Source organism: Pseudoliparis swirei, chromosome 16, assembly GCF_029220125.1.
Source record: "Pseudoliparis swirei isolate HS2019 ecotype Mariana Trench chromosome 16, NWPU_hadal_v1, whole genome shotgun sequence".
In the NCBI taxonomy this organism is placed as follows: Eukaryota; Metazoa; Chordata; class Actinopteri; order Perciformes; family Liparidae; genus Pseudoliparis; species Pseudoliparis swirei.
In genome coordinates this window covers 15,983,860-16,001,783 of record NC_079403.1, presented here as the reverse complement: position 1 = coordinate 16,001,783, position 17,924 = coordinate 15,983,860, and the positions used below count along the sequence as shown (strand labels likewise).

Sequence of the window (17,924 nt, the reverse complement as noted above, 5' to 3'; positions counted from 1 at the left end):
TTATTTTATCCAGGAAGTCACTTATGCATGCTGAGACTGACCATACATTAAAACAAACAAGACTGGATTACACTCTTTTGATTTCCTGATGAAGAGTTGAGAACGATACGGAGTGAGCTCCTTCGGCTATACTTACTTTCATGGCATCAATGTTAAAAAATCCCGATATTTGAATTGTTAATTATTGAAGTTCATCTAGAGCTATTTGGAGGCGGTTCTCAAGTGTGAAAATGTATTTTAAGTCTTCATTATTGTTACGGATAAAGGGGTTTATTCAATTAAATATGTTATTTGAAAGTTACAATACCCGATAACCCAAAGTGATATATCACTGACTCATCACACGGTGATTCTGCAGTTGCTTCATGTGCACTGATTTGATCATCCACAAGTTTAAATATACAAAAATAACATGGTACATCTCACAAGTTAAATAAATAGTATGGTGATTGAATGGTTCTCGTTATTTGCTTTGGAACGTGTTTGTAGCGGTGGAGGAAGAACACAGATCCGTAACCAGAGTTCAATATCACACAATACATGTACGACTGTAAGTAGAGCTTTAAGTGAGTGTCGAGTTGATTTTATATAGCCCAATATCCTACATTGGTCTAAGGGGGTTAGCTAATGTCACTGTACTTGGAGTGTAAAAAGTCAAACACATTGGGAATTGTTTCTGAAAAGCAGAACAAGTATAAAGTAGAAATAAATCTTTGTTTTTACTAAATATTCATAGAAAGACGACACATTTGAACAATGCTGATGTTAAAAATCACCTCCCACGCAGCATGAAATAACAACTAATTAGAAGAAGCAATGTATATCTTTATTATGGGCTATGTACATATTTTACAGTATGATACAGCAACAATACATGGTAACGCGACAGTCGAGATTGCACAGTTTTAGAGTTAGGCCACAGCGGTCGGGTACCGTGGTGCCGAGAACAAACATGTACAGTAAGTACAGCGTACATCTTTGGCTTCAGGGGGACAACGGGACACGGGATCACAGAGCGGCATGACACAAGAGAGGTGTGGATGATCTGGAAATGGATTAAGGATGGATTTTCGGCCCAGAGAGGAAGGAATAATATATGACACATTTTCTTCATGTATGGGTGGTATTATGTTTCTGTTCCGGTGACTTCACATTTGTCCCCTATGTTGGTTAAGAAGATTGGATCCTAAAACCCCCTGCTGGCCTAAATCCTGTCGAAATGTTTTTCCACACGTACACTCTGTGTGCCAATCTGCACGAAGTCGTGATCTGTGCACACAGTGCACGTTATATGAAGGCATCACAGTGGTGAGAGCCAGCGTCTAATTATTTCTCTGATTGGCAGCATTTCTCGAACGTGAGGCAAAATAAAAAAATTAAATTAAAACGCTCCTCAATTTGCTGCGGTTGTTGATAGAGCATCCGAGCGCCTCCCTCTCTCCTGATGCTTCTATTCTCCTCCCGCCAACGTACAGCAGAGAGAAAGAGGAGACAGAGATTGGATGATGGATAGAGAGAGCGGGAGAAGAGAAGTGACAAAGGGAGAGACAGAGAGAGAAGAAGCCGACAGAAGAGATGGATTCAGCGGGGTCGTCGGGGTGAGGAGATGCTGTAATGATTAGATCACAGGTACCCTTGAGCCTTCCTCCCGTCCCTCCTGCACGCAAAAAAAAAAAAGAAGAAATCTGGAAGCGAGATCGGAGTGGAGGAAGGCCGCTGTCAGAGTTCATCTGGGCGGAGGAGGAGAAGGAGAAGGAGTGGATTAGAGAGAGCCTGCTCGGCCTCTCCCGCTCTCCCAAGACGGGAGGGACTGGATGGCAGCCGCCTCACTGCAGATCTCCTAAACATGTTATGGATAACTGCTCGGAGACTGCACACGCTTTGGGAAGCAGCAGGAGGAGGGGGAGGGGGGGGGGCGTATCATCATGAGCACTAACCAGACAGGAAGTTCCTGGAATATCAGGACACTTTGAAGGAAAGTCATGACCGAAGTTTACGACCGTTCACTTCTTTCGAGAAACTTCTTCCATCTATTTAATTCACTGTTTTGTCTACGAGGCGTCTTTGTTCCCTCTCAGTCCGAGCTGCGGGTCTGAGGCTCGATGCTAAACGCTTGCTGAAATATTACTCCCATCCAAATCAGATGACGTCGTCTCCTAACTTCAAAGCAAGTTGGAGGTGACTGGCCTGGCAGCGGAGGAGATGTGTTTAGGATGCTTCCATCTAGTGGTCACTTGATGACACTGTTGATCGTTCGGAAGCAGGGGGATGACGTCACAATGCAGAAATACATTAATGTGACTCTTTTTGACACATTTCTTCCATCCAGTATTAAACAATATGACAGAGAACAAAAAAACATTTTCATACATATCATAATGGCTTGGAGTGGCAGGGCCGTCAGGGGGTTATGAAGGATTTTCAGACATAATAGCTCCATTATTAAGTGAATACAAAAGCATATTTTTTTACAATGAATTCATACTTCCCAGAGACATGGACACAATGAAGACATGACAGGGGAGGATGACAGCTTTGAATGGAAGCGGTGCCCCTGAGGGCTGTTACCAGAGGCTGGACCCACAACGGGGCCACAGAGAAAGTTCAATGTCCGATACATGTTTTCACTTGAGGTGTCAGCGAAAGAAAGCGGCCTCTTAGTAAACGACCCCAATGTGTGTGTCAGTGACAGATAACTCATTTTATGTACACTGCATTATCAGTTACCCTGCGCGGAAAAGAGATGGATGTTGCTTTGTCTTTTTTAAATGACATGCTTCAGCGTATATATGTGAAAGTACTGGCGGAGTGAGAGAGTAACATGAGAACTACAGCCAAAGAAAGAAGGGCTAGATCGAGGGGTTAGCCTGCCTTCTGCTCATTGTGTGAACAAACAATCACCAATCACACATTAAATAAAGAAAATAATCAGTATATACATATATGAAACATGTGAGAAACATGTCGTTTGTTTCTCTCTTTATGAAAGATAGAATATACGTCCTGGCTGAGATTAAAACATCGCTGCACAAAGCCGAGCGCCGGGGATTTTCCTGGTCTCAGCTCCAGCCGCTCTTTGTCCACACCAGACTGCGACTGCGTTATGATGCCGCGTGGGAACATGGTGTGCAGCATGTTTTGCTGTAAAGGTATTTATTCCCCTTGAATGTGGTCAAATCCTCTTTCACCGTGGATTAAGCAGAGAGTGTGCATAAAGTACACAAGGGGTGAGGGTGAAACACGGGGAGGAGGGAGGACACTTAGCGGGAAGATATGAGCAGTGGAAACATTTTTTTATGTTTTCTTGCCTGAATAAAGTCCATCAATAAATAAAATGAAAGTGTTTTCTGCACAAATGTTCCTCGAGTGAAAAAAAAGGAACAGAAACCCAGTTTAAATACAGAAATAGTAAAAGATTCACGGCAGAACTTTCCATCTGCTTTTCTTCTCTTCTCCATGTGAAGGGGACAGGTGGCTCCTAGGTAGTGGCTTGTTCCCCCGACAAGCTCCTAATGCCTCCGATAAGATTAAACCCTCGGCGAATGGGCTGCTGTCCACAGAGCTGCCACTGATAAGAGCGGATCGCTAACGGCCACGACAACTGAAAACATGAGACGCTGGACCGGAGATAAAGAATGTAGGAGGCGGGAGGAAAACAGGAACAACAGCGATCAATTGCTGGCACTGTGCAGCGATGCTATCTGACGCCATCCCTCTCCCCCGTCTCCTGGAAGGGTGCGTGTGAGGCGATCATAATCTGAAGGGAAGGAGAGGTGGGTCGTGTGTGTGAATCTGGGTCATCAAGTCATCAATAACCACCCGCATAAGTGGAAGCAACACACACAGGCAAGGTCAAAAGAGAGAGACGGGGATGGACGGAGGAAACAGTACAGCGCGGGTCTTCTCCGGCTCAGATGACTCTATTCTCACAGGGGGAGGTGGGGAGGATGGATGGATGGGGGAGTGAGTGTCTGAATTGACAGTGGCATTTGAGAATCTCCTTTTTGACGGACTGGCGACGGCAGACTTGGCAAGCAGAAACAGGTGGGAATTGGGGGAGTGCAGGGTGAATTATGGATGGCGGGATGAAGTTGGGGAGGGAGGAGGGGATGTCTGGCGAGGGCTCGTGCCCCGCTGACAGGCAAGCTGCTACTTGGTGGAGTCACTTAGCCACACGGAGTCGACCAGGATTGATGGGGCATCTTCGGATCAGCGACGTGGCCAAAAGGCCCCTGGGGGCATCGCGGGCAACAGGACCCCGCGGGGGAGAGCAAAGCCGCCCGCTCCGCTCGTGGAAGCAACACTCGGGCGTGCAGCGGTGCAGACTCTCACTCTGTGTGCCACGGTTACGCTCACAGTTTGCTGACTCCACCGCCGCGGCTCTTCCTTTGTCTTTTTCTTCTCCCCGCGTTGAACCCTTCACTCCTCACTCTCTTCTACGTAGGTGGAGGGGAACCAGCCGACCTGATGGGGGGGGGGGGGGGAGAAATGGGAATAAGTAATCGCACGGCAGTAATTCACGGTGTAGGCTACTCACATAGCGTTTTCTATTTCAGATATTGATTCCATAAGGTCTGTTGGAACATTTATTAGTCACGATTTACATCATTGGCAAAATTAATATGATAAATCAGGGATGGATTTAAATTTTTGGAAACGCATCAAAAATGTATATGAAAAAAATGTTTTGGCAAATCATTTTTGAACCTCTTAGCATCTCCTACATGTCCCAAAAGCATGAACAAAATGTTGATGTTACATGGCAAACATCTTCAATTAGACAGATATCGTCTGATTAAATGTCCATGTGGATAAATAGAATACATAGTTCCAGTTATTATCCCTGCCAGGTGATGTGTGTGTGTGTGTGTGTGTGTGTGTTAGGGTGCACATCTCTCTCTGTCTCTCCACAGCTACAGACTCACATCCTCGTGAACCGAGCGCTAACCGTCTTCTAACGCCGATGGGAGGCGAGCTAGATAGTGTGGTGGATAACATTTTTCAAATTGTGTGCTTCCGCAACATATACATATATATATAGCGTGTGTTAAACTTTTCCGTTGTATTATATTAGGCTTAAATTACATCTACAAAGATGATTTAGAGGGCACACACAGCTCTCTCCTTGAGACGAGGTTCCAGAACGGCAGACGTAGATAGACACTGCTGGTCCAGTATGAACCGGTGGAGAGGAGACTGTCGACCAAGGACCGAGATGCTGAGACACAATCACGATAAGAGAGAGACGAGGGGGGAAACGTCCCCACGAAACCTCCACATTTCTTAAAGTAACCGGCCTGAACTGGGTTAGGGGTCAAACTAAGTGACGAGAAATCATATGTAATGAGGGAGCGGACGGAGGCGGCACATGCATTGAGTGTGATGGTATAAATATGATGTCAATATAGTTGGGAAAGACAGATGTGGAGGAGGTTGTTGTCTAATACCGGACCCAGCTCAGGTTTATTTGTGAAACTGTTGGTTACAAATAAATCTACGTGAATTGAACTCTGATCCAAGCTCTGTGTTCTGTGGGTGTCTGATTACTGAGGTCCAGTGTGGCGTCTCACCAGCAGTCAGATAGGAGAGAGATACACGTTTATATGCATCAGGGTAAGAGATTAGTCAGAATGGACCGAGAAGGAAGAAATCCAGCCACAACAGCAGCCGTTAGCAGCGAACAGAGATACCGGCTGCTCACTAAACACGCGGCAGGGCTGACTGAGGCGTCGAACCGTCAACATGAGGCGCGACCCGGTGAGCCGCAGAAAGCTGCATTCATGAACTGAGAGCATGTCTCAGACGATCGCTGCAGACGCACCTGGAGGAGATCTGCCCTCTGATGCTGCAGCCATGTTGGACAATTTAGAATAAGCCAAATTATTAGACCCATATTTTTTTCCACCACTCACATGATAATAAGAGTCAAGCTTCGTATTGAAAGGTTTTAGTGATATAATCCTAAAGAGTTTTATCAATTGACAGAATTAGCCCCTCCGCCCCAGCCAGCAGTAGCAATTGTCTTTACCGGTCGGAGGCTCTGAAGAGAGTCTAACAGCTCTCGACAGACTCGAGGCGATAAAGAGTTTAGTTTTCACCAGAGCGGCATCAAGCACACATCAGGCTGAGTTAAAGAGAAAAGCTTCTTCATTTACAACAGCTGTTTACAAAACACACTCACGGCCCCGACACATTACCGAGGGCTGGAGGGGGTGCGCACACACACACACACACACACACACACACACACACATGCAGACACACACAGGCTGAATTTGTCAGTCAGTCTATCACTCTCTACCAAGCTAAAATGCAGTGCAAGGGAGGGTGGGAGTTAGTACACATATATATCCCATTTAGAAGGAGCCTTTTTCTCAACGCTGCATGCTTGATTATAAAGTGCTTTTGGCTTTGGATGGGGTGTGTGTGCAGGGGGGGGGGGGCAACACATCCTGGTTAAAACAGTTGGAAATGTGTCCATGACGGACTGAAGATGAAACATAGTTGTCTCTTCCAGGTAAATGTAGACAAAAATATCTGCCAGATATGACTTCTTTAAAGAGGCGTTTTTTTAGCGCTACCAAAAATGTAAATCAAGGATTTACCAGCTAGAGCGAATAAACTATCTGACAACATCTTCTGACAATTGGAAAAAGGGCAGAACAACAACAAACAACGGGACTGTGTGAGGCTTTGGGCCTGAGTGGATAACCTGAAAGCCGACATCAGCCCTCAGAAAAGATAATTTCCCCCCTGGATTTGAAGAGGGATTCTGCGCTTTATTGGCGTCTTAAGGCCGCCACTTACCCTGCCGTTGACCTCGCCCCTCCACCAGCCGTTGGCTCCCGACTTTGTGTAGATCTTCACCACCTCACCCTCCTGCAGCGAGAGCTCCCGCGTGTCTCGAGAGCTGAAGTCGTACCTCGCGATCGCCACGCCGATCACTTTTGGAGTGAACACTTGAAATAGAGAGAGAAAGGAGATCCATAAAATAACCGATTTCCAGTTCTTTCGAGGTTCTAGAAGATGCGTTTGAAAGACATAAAATAAAACACCAGTTGCAGTGACAACACATGTAGACACACATCGGACACACAGGATGATATGGGTGATCGTTTTTCATTCACCAAGAAAAATCTTCCGCCATCTTCACATAAAGTATATTTAAAACGGTTTCTAATTGCAACTACTGTAGTGGATGTCGATTCGTGTATCTCTCCTACCAAATACTGAGTTATAGAAGCTATAGAAAGGTGGAGCAGGAGGCAGCCTGAGCAGGTTGTCATGACTCCAGCTCTCCGTTTTATTTCCTGGCTCACGTTCCTATTCATGGAAGTACAGCTTGTTACGCTGCGGTGACTTCCTGTTCAAAGTGAACGCCTCTTTAATTGTCCCCCAGGAACCTTTTCACAAGCCAAGCCGTTTCCCGAGTTTAAGAGGTGACGCCACGTTTAAATGTAATTTTAAGATAGAAATGAGGCCCAGAGGAATTAATTTGCCATTCGTTCTCACGTAATTGGGCAGGTAATCTGACCAGAGACATGAATCAGACATGTGTCTGCACGACATGCGCATGGGGTTTATTGTAAATTGCCTGACTAAAAGAGAGGAGTGGCCCCGACAAGTTGTTGTAGTGCACTGCTTTAGTTGAGTCCTGTGTGCGTGTGTGTGTGTCTGTGTGTGTGTGTGTGAGAGGAGACGGCAGTATGAGAGACAGCTGTGGAGACGGTTAGCTCGTTAGCTCCATCCCACCCTGCTGGCTTTCTACCTTCTCCAGACACTGACTGGTGGGTCGGCCTGGCTATAAGCTGACAGGTGGAAATGGAATGTCAGACCTCTACAACCTGGCCGTGGGGAGGGCATATCTAATATAGAGGAGCTCTGTGTGTTTGGACACCTCCACCTTTAACTTTGACGGACAGAAACACACAGGCAAACACACATCAAACTCAGCCACACGTATGCCTCCGAAAACACCTCACTCCCCCCCCCACCCCCCTCTTCCTCAGCAGCTTCTGCCTCGCGCTCCGATATCCACGTGCAGACCTGCCAACACTCACAACGACGTGCATTACGGAAACAAACAGTCCCTGCTCTCCACACGTAGGCGCACACAACTGTGGAGGAGGTGAGATGGTGCGATGGGAAGCCGGGCGGCACGTTGTAAAGGAAGAGATTCAGACGAGGACGTGAATGCACTGAGCGACAGCCAGCATGCTAAGCAGCCTTCAACATGGAGAGAGAGGGAGAGAGAGAGAGGGAGAGAGAGAGAGAGACAGAGAGATGTAGAGAGAGAGAGAGACAGAGAGAGGGAGAGAGAGAGAGAGAGAGAGACAGAGAAAGAGAGAGACACAGAGAAAGAGAGAGAGAGAGAGAGAGAGATAGAGAGAGACAGAGAGAGAGACAGAGAGAGAGAGAGAGAGAGAGAGAGAGAGAGAGAGAGAGAGAGAGAGAGAGAGAGAGAGAGAAAGAGAGAGGGAGAGAGAGAGACAGAGAAAGAGAGAGAGACAGAGAAAGAGAGAGAGACACAGAGAGAGAGAGACAGAGATAGAGAGAGAGACACAGAGAGAGAGAGACAGAGAAAGAGAGAGAGACATAGAGAAAGAGATAGAGAGAGAGACAGAGAGAGAGAGAGAGAGAGACAGAGAAAGAGAGAGAGACACAGAGAGAGAGAGAGGCGATACCTGTACCTGACCAGAAGGGAGCAGAGGAAGGAGGTACAAAGCTGTAGCCGGCAGGAGTTACAAAAGAGAGGCCGCAGAGCAATGGGGCTATGGCAGCGCAGGCCAGGCAGGGGGCGACGCGAGAGGGGAGAGGGCATCGAGGGGGGGATGGTAGAAGGAGAGAGAAGCAGAGGAGAACAAAATAAAACATGTTTTTCAAAATCCAAACACTTGAAGTAAAAAGAACACAGCTGCAGTTTTTTTTTTTTTAAATAAAGAATGATGACAAGCACAGGATGCGCTGTAGCAAGTGTTACTTCATCTGCACATCCCCCGTTAGCAGTTCTTTCTTGATGGTTAATTCATACCAGTGTTATTACCCAGGATTAACACGGTTTGGCCTTACAGTAATTAGTAACAGTTTCCTTTAAAGATGTGTGATCAAACCCTTTGTGGGGTATAAAGTTTCAATGCTAGTGTTTGACAAAGAATAAATAGAGAACTCCCGTTAGTGAAAGGCTGTACTTCTGAAACTGAAACACAATCTCTACAAAATGTACATGGTTACTCGAATCAGAAGCATTTGTGTAATTTCTCACGAATGTCAATTTTTTAACTTAAGAGAATTACAAATTTTTTGTTCCGGTGTTGGAGAATTTAAAAAAAAGATTGTCTCGACTGAATTAAATGTCAAACATTAAAGGTCCATTCACACGTCACTGCTGAGATTTTGTTTAAAAAAAAAAAAGGAAGCAATGACATGTCTTGTTTCCAGTTTGCTGAAAGGAAGTCTGCATCACTAATAGCTGACGACAGCTTCACTTGTGCATTGAGAGGAACATGCGGCGTCTCACAATCACAGCATTAGGAATACGTGTCTATTTGCATATTTATAAAGACATTCCTTCAGCAACTGCAGATACACACAAATCCCTCAGTCAGACATGTTTAACTTGATAACCTATAAGACAATAGCATTGCTTTATTTCATATTATATTATTATAGTATTATTTTTCTATGTCATCCTTCTGAAGCTCACATGTGCAAAATGCAGTAGGCTGTACTTTTGAAGGACTAAATGTGCCTTTACCTTTAAAACAACCTACCGGAGGCCCACTGCTTTTGCATTTCTATCTCTCATCTGATTCCAACAATGTCTGAGAGTTGGCCGTGTTGAGGCCTTGCACTGGGGAATAGAAGTATTATACATTTGAGTCCACTGGGTTATTTTGGAATGTCAACATAAGTGCGTATGGCCCATGTAAAGTCAATGGAAGAAGATGCTCATGCCATAAAGATATTCATCAGTGGAAACAAGAGAATACAAAGTACATTTACAAAGGTCCTTGGCTAAATTGAAATGTCAATGAGTGATTTTGTTTGGAAAAGTTGAACTGGGTTGAAGAAAACATCCCACTTCTGATACAGGCCATGGAGAATACATTATATAGCAGAAGTCAGAAGGTAAGTCGGCGTATTAGTACCGTGGATGGATTTCTGCGTGAGCCAACTGGGCGCAGACCCGGGGTTGCAAGTAGTGACTTTTAACATTTCTTTTTGGCAAATCAATCACACAACTATACAAGAGATGGAAAATGAGAACAAGCCAATGAAACCCGACCACACAGACGCTGCAGAGGACCACACAGAGACACTAAAGGACTCCAAGGACAAACCAAACTGCCAAGAGGACACAAAGACATCCATGGTTGTAGGCTGTAGGAATTACAAATGGCAGCTATTAATTGAGACATATGTATTGGGCTTATTGGCTTTTTATTTATTACACTGAATTAACCATGTAGGGAATACCTTTTACGATTGTTAAGAACATGTGCTTTAAAGTCATTTGTATTCATTTTACAAATACCCCCTTCCCCCACGCCTTGTTTCTGCCACCAAGAATAGAACATCTAATCCCCACTATGCCAGACGAATGCCCAAACTTTATGAAAAGTGTGCCGCTCCCAACAATACCGCCGGCAGGTTAACTGTGCGGGTTTATTGATATGCTGAAAGGAGAGCAGAGCTCCAGTGGTTTTTAAAATGAATTCTAATCAGGGCACTGAGAGACAGCTCAGCAACCCCTAATGGTGTATAGGTACAAGCAATATGAAGAGGGATCGCCCTCCACTTCAAACAGCCACCAAAACACCAGCTGCATTTTACATGCTCAGTCCGAGTTGTGTAACACTCTGGAATACACAAGATGGAGCTGACTAATAGAGGCGACTGAGATCGAGGACACGCGCAGATGACGAGCTAAAATCCAATCGGCAGCCCAGACACGATGTCAGCCGAGGTTGTTCCCTTTGGTATTGTTGCTTTTGTATTTAGCGTATTGGTTAAACAAATAATAATACTATCAATCAATCAGTTTTTCCTTGTGGCAAAACTGTCCGAAAACACATGAAACTGGAATGGGCACTCGGTAGAGCGCATACCTTCGCATATCACAAGATTGGGCATTGAATTATGAACATTTTGGCATTAGTTGCATGCCAATTGGATACAAATTGACCGTGCTATGGTAAAAAGAAGATTGACCTTTTCATGACCTTGACCTTTGACCCAATTGATCCCAAAATCTAATCAAATGGTCCCCGGATAATAACCAATCATCCCACCAAATTTCATGCGATTCGGTTTACAACTTGTTTCGTTACGCGAATAACACGCATACAAATAAATAAATAAATAATAAATAAATAAATACACGGCGATCAAAACATTACCTTCCGCATTTTCAATGCAAAGGTAATAAATAAATACACGGCGATCAAAACATAACCTTCCGCATTTTCAATGCGAAGGTAACAAAGCCCGAACACTAATTAGCTGCCTTCCCGCAGCGCGCGAGGAGGATGGAAGTCAAAAAGAACGAGTCGTTTAGAAGTTAGAGAGAGTGAGAAGGAAGTGTGCACACCAGGAGGAGGCTGCTCACGAGACAGAAGAGCACACCGGGGCAAAACTCATTTGGATCGGAGCTGTCTCGACTTGTGTTCTGAAGCAGAGTTTGAACAACAGGCCTCGTCTCGAACAACCAAACAGCTCCGAACAATCTGTTCACATTTCTCCCGCTCGGAACGCGATTGTCAGGTTGTTTTTCTTTTTCCCCATCGCACGCAGTGGCACACATGGCTCAAATGAAATCTCATTTTGCCACTGATTGTCTTACATTCTTTCCTCCATTAACCAACTGATGGGCAGTGTTGCTTTGGCAGGCTGACAAACTGTTAACTACTTCTTTCTTCTGGCTTGGCTTGAAACATTCAGCTTGTGTGAGGCGATCTCGGCTGACAGTGCGTACGCATCTCTTGATGGGTTTTTACTTTTTGCTGATTATAACCGACAATGGACAAGCCAATAAAACCAAGGATACAAATCATTTGACATTTCTTTTCCCCAAAAAAACACTTTTCATCACCCAACTACATTAGAAGAAATATTGTTTGTGTCTCTACTCACTGCACCATTGGCACTTGGCCAATACCACACTTTACCCGTTGCTTCAATTCAAACCCAAACATCCATCGCACGAAAACTCCCGTTCAAAGGTGCACACTGTACATGTGTAACAAGTCAGAAAGGAAAACCGTCTCCCTGGATGTGGTGTTCTCTAACATATGACCTGCTGGACAACGTGCCGCACACCTGAGAGCTGAGAGGAATCCGGTTAGCGAGGGTAATGACGGACAATAAAGCAGCGGTACTTATTAATAATCACCAGCGCAGTTCTGCTCCTCAGACGGCGTTGGTGACAACAGATGTTTTTGTCTTGAGGAGCTGCCAGGTTTGTTCCAAACAGCTCATTCTTACACAGGTGTAGGAAACATCACACGGAAAAGATCTTCACCCCGACGAACTGCCAGACGGCACACAACAACATCGACAAGTACAAAAAGTTCTGTACTTCTCGAGTCGCGGTGGCTAACAAATCGCGTGCCGTCTGAAGTGTAACATGATTGCAGAGGTTGACGGCTGAATTATAACCGGAATCTGCTGGCAAGCTTCCTTTTCACGAGCATGCAACGCGTTGATGATTCAACTCAATCTGACGATCACTAAGTTCAGGCTCTGACATATCTTTAAGTGGTAATGTAATATTAACTAATATATTAATGGTATTGCTATTTTACAAGGTTCAAACTTCAAATCATGCTATAAAGTATTTTTACATATACTAATAACTAATACTAATAACAAGTAGCAACAAACTCACACGAGAAGAAATGCTACATCTCTGATGTGAACATTACTGTTTAAATAAAACTGAATGGCCAGAGTCTCTCTTAAAACTAATTTCACTTTTACATTAAAACATTTAGAAACGGTTGTATTATATATCTATATCTATATGTTATGTTCATAATATGTCTATCAAGTGTATCTATTAATGTGGTAAAAAAAAGACATTCAATTTAAAGGGAAAAAAGTACAATTTCTTCTTAAAAAAGTAACAAACAATGGAAATTATTATTATTTGTTGTCTTTCCTGTAACACCCAAGAGGCAGATATGAATATAACTCAGATCTTGATGTTCCTGACTTTCACTTGTTGAAGGTTCTACCAGAGTATCACTCTCTCCTGTGCAACTCAAATCAAATATGATCCTCAGTAAACATCCAGAGTTATCAAATCAAAAACCTGCTTCGTAGATTCTCCAACCACCATTTGACCGTTACATGAAAACCAATTAAGGTCAGAACGAGACCAGTTTCTAGTGTCTAACAACAAATGTCTCCCTTCTCTGTAAAGTCTTTAAAGATGCTGCCAAGTGAATCAAAGGGTGTGTTCGAGAGCTGGAAAAGATGATGGTTAAGAAAACAGAAAAGGGGGCGAGGTGGGAGACATAAAACAGCCAGTGATGGCAGCCTGTTGCAGGTTGAAACAAAGACTATTAACAGAATTAGAAGTGGTTCCAGACTGAACAGGGGGCCTTCAATGGATCCAAGCCAACAACTGCCAGTTTGTAAATTCAGCCCCTGAGAGGAGCAAGTATCACAAATCACTGATATAGTTTGAAGTAGTATATATCATCAGCTCATACTATTCAAATACAGATTTCTCCATTCAACTAGTTATTAAACTCGAGCTGTAGTTGTACATGTATTTCAAGGAATACAATATTATTATATTAGCAAATTCTATGAGAAACTTTCCTTCTATCCTTTATCAGTTGTATTATTGTTTGCATTGTTCGGTTGCTGCATTAGTAGTTGCTGCCACAACTGCATGGAAGTGTTTTAACGTTGGACTGTTCCTTCCTCATTCTTCGTGAACAGATCTACTCACTGTTGCTCCCCGACCGGTTGAGGCGCTGCACCGCAGCGTTCTCCGGTTCCTGGTAAGGAAACTTCAGCGTGGTGTCCAGACTCCTAAATCCTTCTCTCAAGGAATGGTGTTTGTAGTACTCAATCAGCTCCTATAGAACACACACACACACACACACACAATAAGTAAGCTAGATATGCAGTTATTTGCATTTGTGTTTAAACCATCTGACATTTATTTTGAAAATCCCTTTGTAAAACCAGATACCCATGTTTGTGTTTTTCAGCTCTTGTGAAGAAACATTTCTAGGAAGTGTCTGCTTGAACACTAAATCTTATTGTTGACACTGTACCGACTACTTTCAACCTGCTGTAGAGGTGACATATGCTCAGATCAGGGTTTCTGAATCTATGAAGTGCCGTGAAATCGTATGCTTACAAGATACTGTTTTTCAAATATTACACTCCAACACCTGTTATTAGAAAATCGGAGAAAATACTGTGTCGGCATGAAGAAAGCCGGTGAACCTTTCCAATATGCACTGGACTGATCTATAATGCTGAAGCCCTCGGGCCAGTATAAACACGTCTCTAATCATGGCTATTTTTGTGCACACTGCTAAAATAAAATTCAGCTTTTGACACTTCATTAAGCAAACACAATGATTTATTTATGAATTGCAGTGGTGGAATTAGAAAAAAAAGAGGCTGAAAAAACTCACTAATATGCTCCTGAACTTCTTGTTCTCTGCGATGTAGAAGCAGCCGTCCTTTGTCAGGATCTTTATGTGCTTCACGTCGTTGTTGTACCTGTGGGCCATTGAATAAGTTATGAGTCTAATTTCCGTCTCTGATCACCGCCATCGATCGGTGGCCGGCCCCTGGCCCGTGCGGAGCGCTCGGCCCCGCGCTGTAATGCATGGAGTCCCAAAGGTTTGTGACACATGAATGATGGGTGGTCAGAACGATGTGTGCATGTGTGTAAGCCCCCCCCCCTCCACATACTGGGTGGCGGATGGGACTCTGTGGTTGCAGGAGTAAAAGCTTTGGTCACAGTGCGCACACAGGATGTCTGTCATTTACAGTGAAGGTAATCAGAGAGGATTCCACTGATAAAGGGCCGACTGCTGCAATCTGCGTTTTCCCCGTCTCCAGAGTGAGCTATGTTGAGTATCCGCTTCTTGAACCTGTTAAAAACATCCTCAAACCAACATGCGTGAACTACTTACAAAGGAGCCTGAAGATAAGTAGACCCAACTCTGAACTGTGATTGAGCCAAACAGACCCAAATGGAAAGTTCCCTCTTTTCCTCTGAAAGCCCAAGAAACTGAAATGATTTTTTGTGTATGTTTAAGGAATAGTTTGATATTTTAAGAATGTTTTCATGTCGAAAGTGCTAACAATGCCGACAGCTTTGACCTGAGGGTGAACTGGAGCATTATAGGCTATAGGCTTCCGCGACGACGTTATCATCTGTTACCGATTGCATGAGCGCAGAGCGGCGGCCCTGAGCTAATCAGTTGGGCGTGGTCACGTGCACGGACAGCCGGGCTTTGTCAACAATGCTCAGATTACAGTACACACAGAGGGACGGTGACGTCGGTCTCTGCTCAGGTGGACGTTGCTCTAGTATAGATTATAACAGAGACACTGGTTGTTTGCCGCGTGAACACAGTAGAACCTGTACACAAGACGCTACCGCCAGCAGACAGTTATCTGAGCTACAAAATCCAGTCTAGCTTTCAAACCTTTTAACAATGTATTCATCTAGTTTGTTTGAACTAGCCTAGTTTAGCTTAGCCTACATGCTGGCTAAACTAACTGACTTCTGGTAGTCATGAGCGTGATAAATCTCGCTCTCTGCCGAACAGCCATTGAGTGCATTTCCTAGAACAAAAACAAGACCAAACATTTTGAAATACATAATAGCATACTAACGACATGAAGATGCCCACTCCACTGCGTGTGGCCAGGATACTCCACGGTCAGTTGAAAGGCTGGAGCCTCATTTCTACATGACTGGGGTCTCTTGGTTATTTGGACATAATCATAAAAAAAATGATTCTGCCAGCTCCACTCTGAGGAGCAGATATGGAAAAGAGAGCAGGGGGCACTTCCATCTTTTTAAATTCCGTTCCCACAATGTAGGCGTTTCTTTCTACGCTCCCTTTCTCTGTCATGAGGGGGAATGGGGGGGTTAAATAACGTTGATGCACTGCACACAAGCAATTAAAACTTCAGCGCAGATGGAACTTGAAGGCACTGAAAGCTACCCATTCCAGAGGAAAATAAATGAAGGATGCTTAAAAACAGTTGCATGAGTTTAAAGGAATGTCTTCGTGCTCGAAGACGGCGGTCTCTTTACTGCGTGCGCTTCCACCGATGCCATTTATTTTATGCGAAGAGATACGTTTCAAACAACGCCGCTAACACCCCAAGGTTCTGAAATGTGCTTTGTTGATTTTTTATCACCAAGATTAACATGGCTTTACAAGACCTAGCTTTTAAGATCCTGCTCCGTGACTATAGCATCTGGTTGGGTCAGATTCACACACATCGCTGTGGGACACCAGAGCCCGAAAGCAAATCATCCCGCAGAGGAGCTATAAATGGGTCTGTCAAACTGTGTTGTTGAGCCGGGAGTTACGTCTGGTCAATAGTGTGGTTTGGCTCAAGGCAGCGGATGAATCTGGCAGAGCAGATAAACAATAGCATCTGATGACCAGACCAGACCAGACCACTTCTCTTGTGAGTGCAACTTGTGTCTCATTTTCATTCATGGTAGAATTTCATTTTAAAGCAATCAAATCCAAGAAATCTAGTCGTATTCAGAGGTGGGGACACTGACACTGTCTGTGCATTAGGTTCTTGAATGACTTAATTGGAGTGTCAGACTTACTTTATACTGACGGCGTACTCCGTGTACTCTCTGCTGCGATGGCGGACCAGGTAGGTGCTGTTGACCCTGTTGATGAGCTCTGCCTCCGCCTGGAGCCTCTCCATGGGCCCCGCAAACCTAAAAGGCCAAAAGGTAATCGCCTTTATCCGACAATTTAAAGTAACCAATGGTATGCAGACAATCTGTGTGGCAGCGAATACATTTGCGTACACTACCCAGGTCATAGCTGCCTAGTGTAATTGCTCGGGTGTGTCTGTGTGTGTGTGTGTGTGTGTGTATCTGAAATGGAGATAAATTCCTATTTTGTGAAGATTTGACTCGGCCAAAATGACTTATCAGCCTGTAGCTGGTCTGTGTCTGTATCTGCTGTGTTTTGCTCTAGCCAATCAAACTCTTTCCAGCATGAGTAAAACCTTCTTTAAGTGATACATTCAGACTGAGACAGCGGTTTTGCGGACATACCAGGCTTGAGAGGAGTAGTCGACGGGCTTTGGGACCTGGAGCAAAGAGCAAAAGTGTATTGTTGTTATTTTTCACGGAGCTTGAACTCATCCGGGCTCGATACCACGTGCACCACCACAGTAAAGCACTTGGCGCCAGTTCCATGAGACTGTTTTCGCAGCTGATGTTTTGCCCTCCAATAAAAAATAACCTGTCCAACAACGCCAATAAAACAGCGTAATGCTCTTCTTATCTTTTGAAAAAGTGTCGACATGGTGATAACGGTTTGTTATCTACGGGACGGCTCGTATTCCTGCAGCAGCTGGACAGAGAGTGAATTTAATTTCATCAAATGGAACATGACAACGCGGTGGTCCGGAGATTTATAGGAGGACGAAAAACAAGCTATCGAAACGCAGTTAAGTCAATGAAGACAACTCAAACCACCATTCCTCCTCCCCAGCGCTCCAGTCTAGTTTGTGCTATACAACATGCTGCTTGTTCCTCATAAGACATTGTTTTCTCCTTTGCGTCTTAATGATGAAGTGAATCAGACAGTAAAGTACTTTTATCTCATAAGACAACACAAGTTCCTCGTGCGCACAACAGAAAGACCCGGGGGCTGTTTTTCTCTTCTCTTGCCAGG

General features: G+C 44.4%; 1 protein-coding gene across 2 annotated transcripts in view; it reads right to left on the bottom strand.

Moving 5' to 3' along the window:
- Positions 1-804: 804 nt before the first annotated feature.
- Positions 805-17,924, bottom strand: part of LOC130206052 (guanine nucleotide exchange factor VAV3) — an 88,301-nt gene continuing 71,181 nt past the window's right edge. For both annotated transcript variants that reach the window (XM_056433753.1, XM_056433755.1), the window contains exons 22-27: positions 17,300-17,334; positions 16,838-16,954; positions 14,661-14,748; positions 13,961-14,090; positions 6,808-6,959; positions 805-4,464 (exon numbers count right to left, since the gene is read on the bottom strand). In XM_056433753.1, coding sequence (XP_056289728.1) covers positions 4,420-4,464; positions 6,808-6,959; positions 13,961-14,090; positions 14,661-14,748; positions 16,838-16,954; positions 17,300-17,334 — 567 coding nt within the window. In that variant the 3' untranslated portion in view covers positions 805-4,419. The remainder of the gene's footprint in view (positions 4,465-6,807; positions 6,960-13,960; positions 14,091-14,660; positions 14,749-16,837; positions 16,955-17,299; positions 17,335-17,924) is intronic.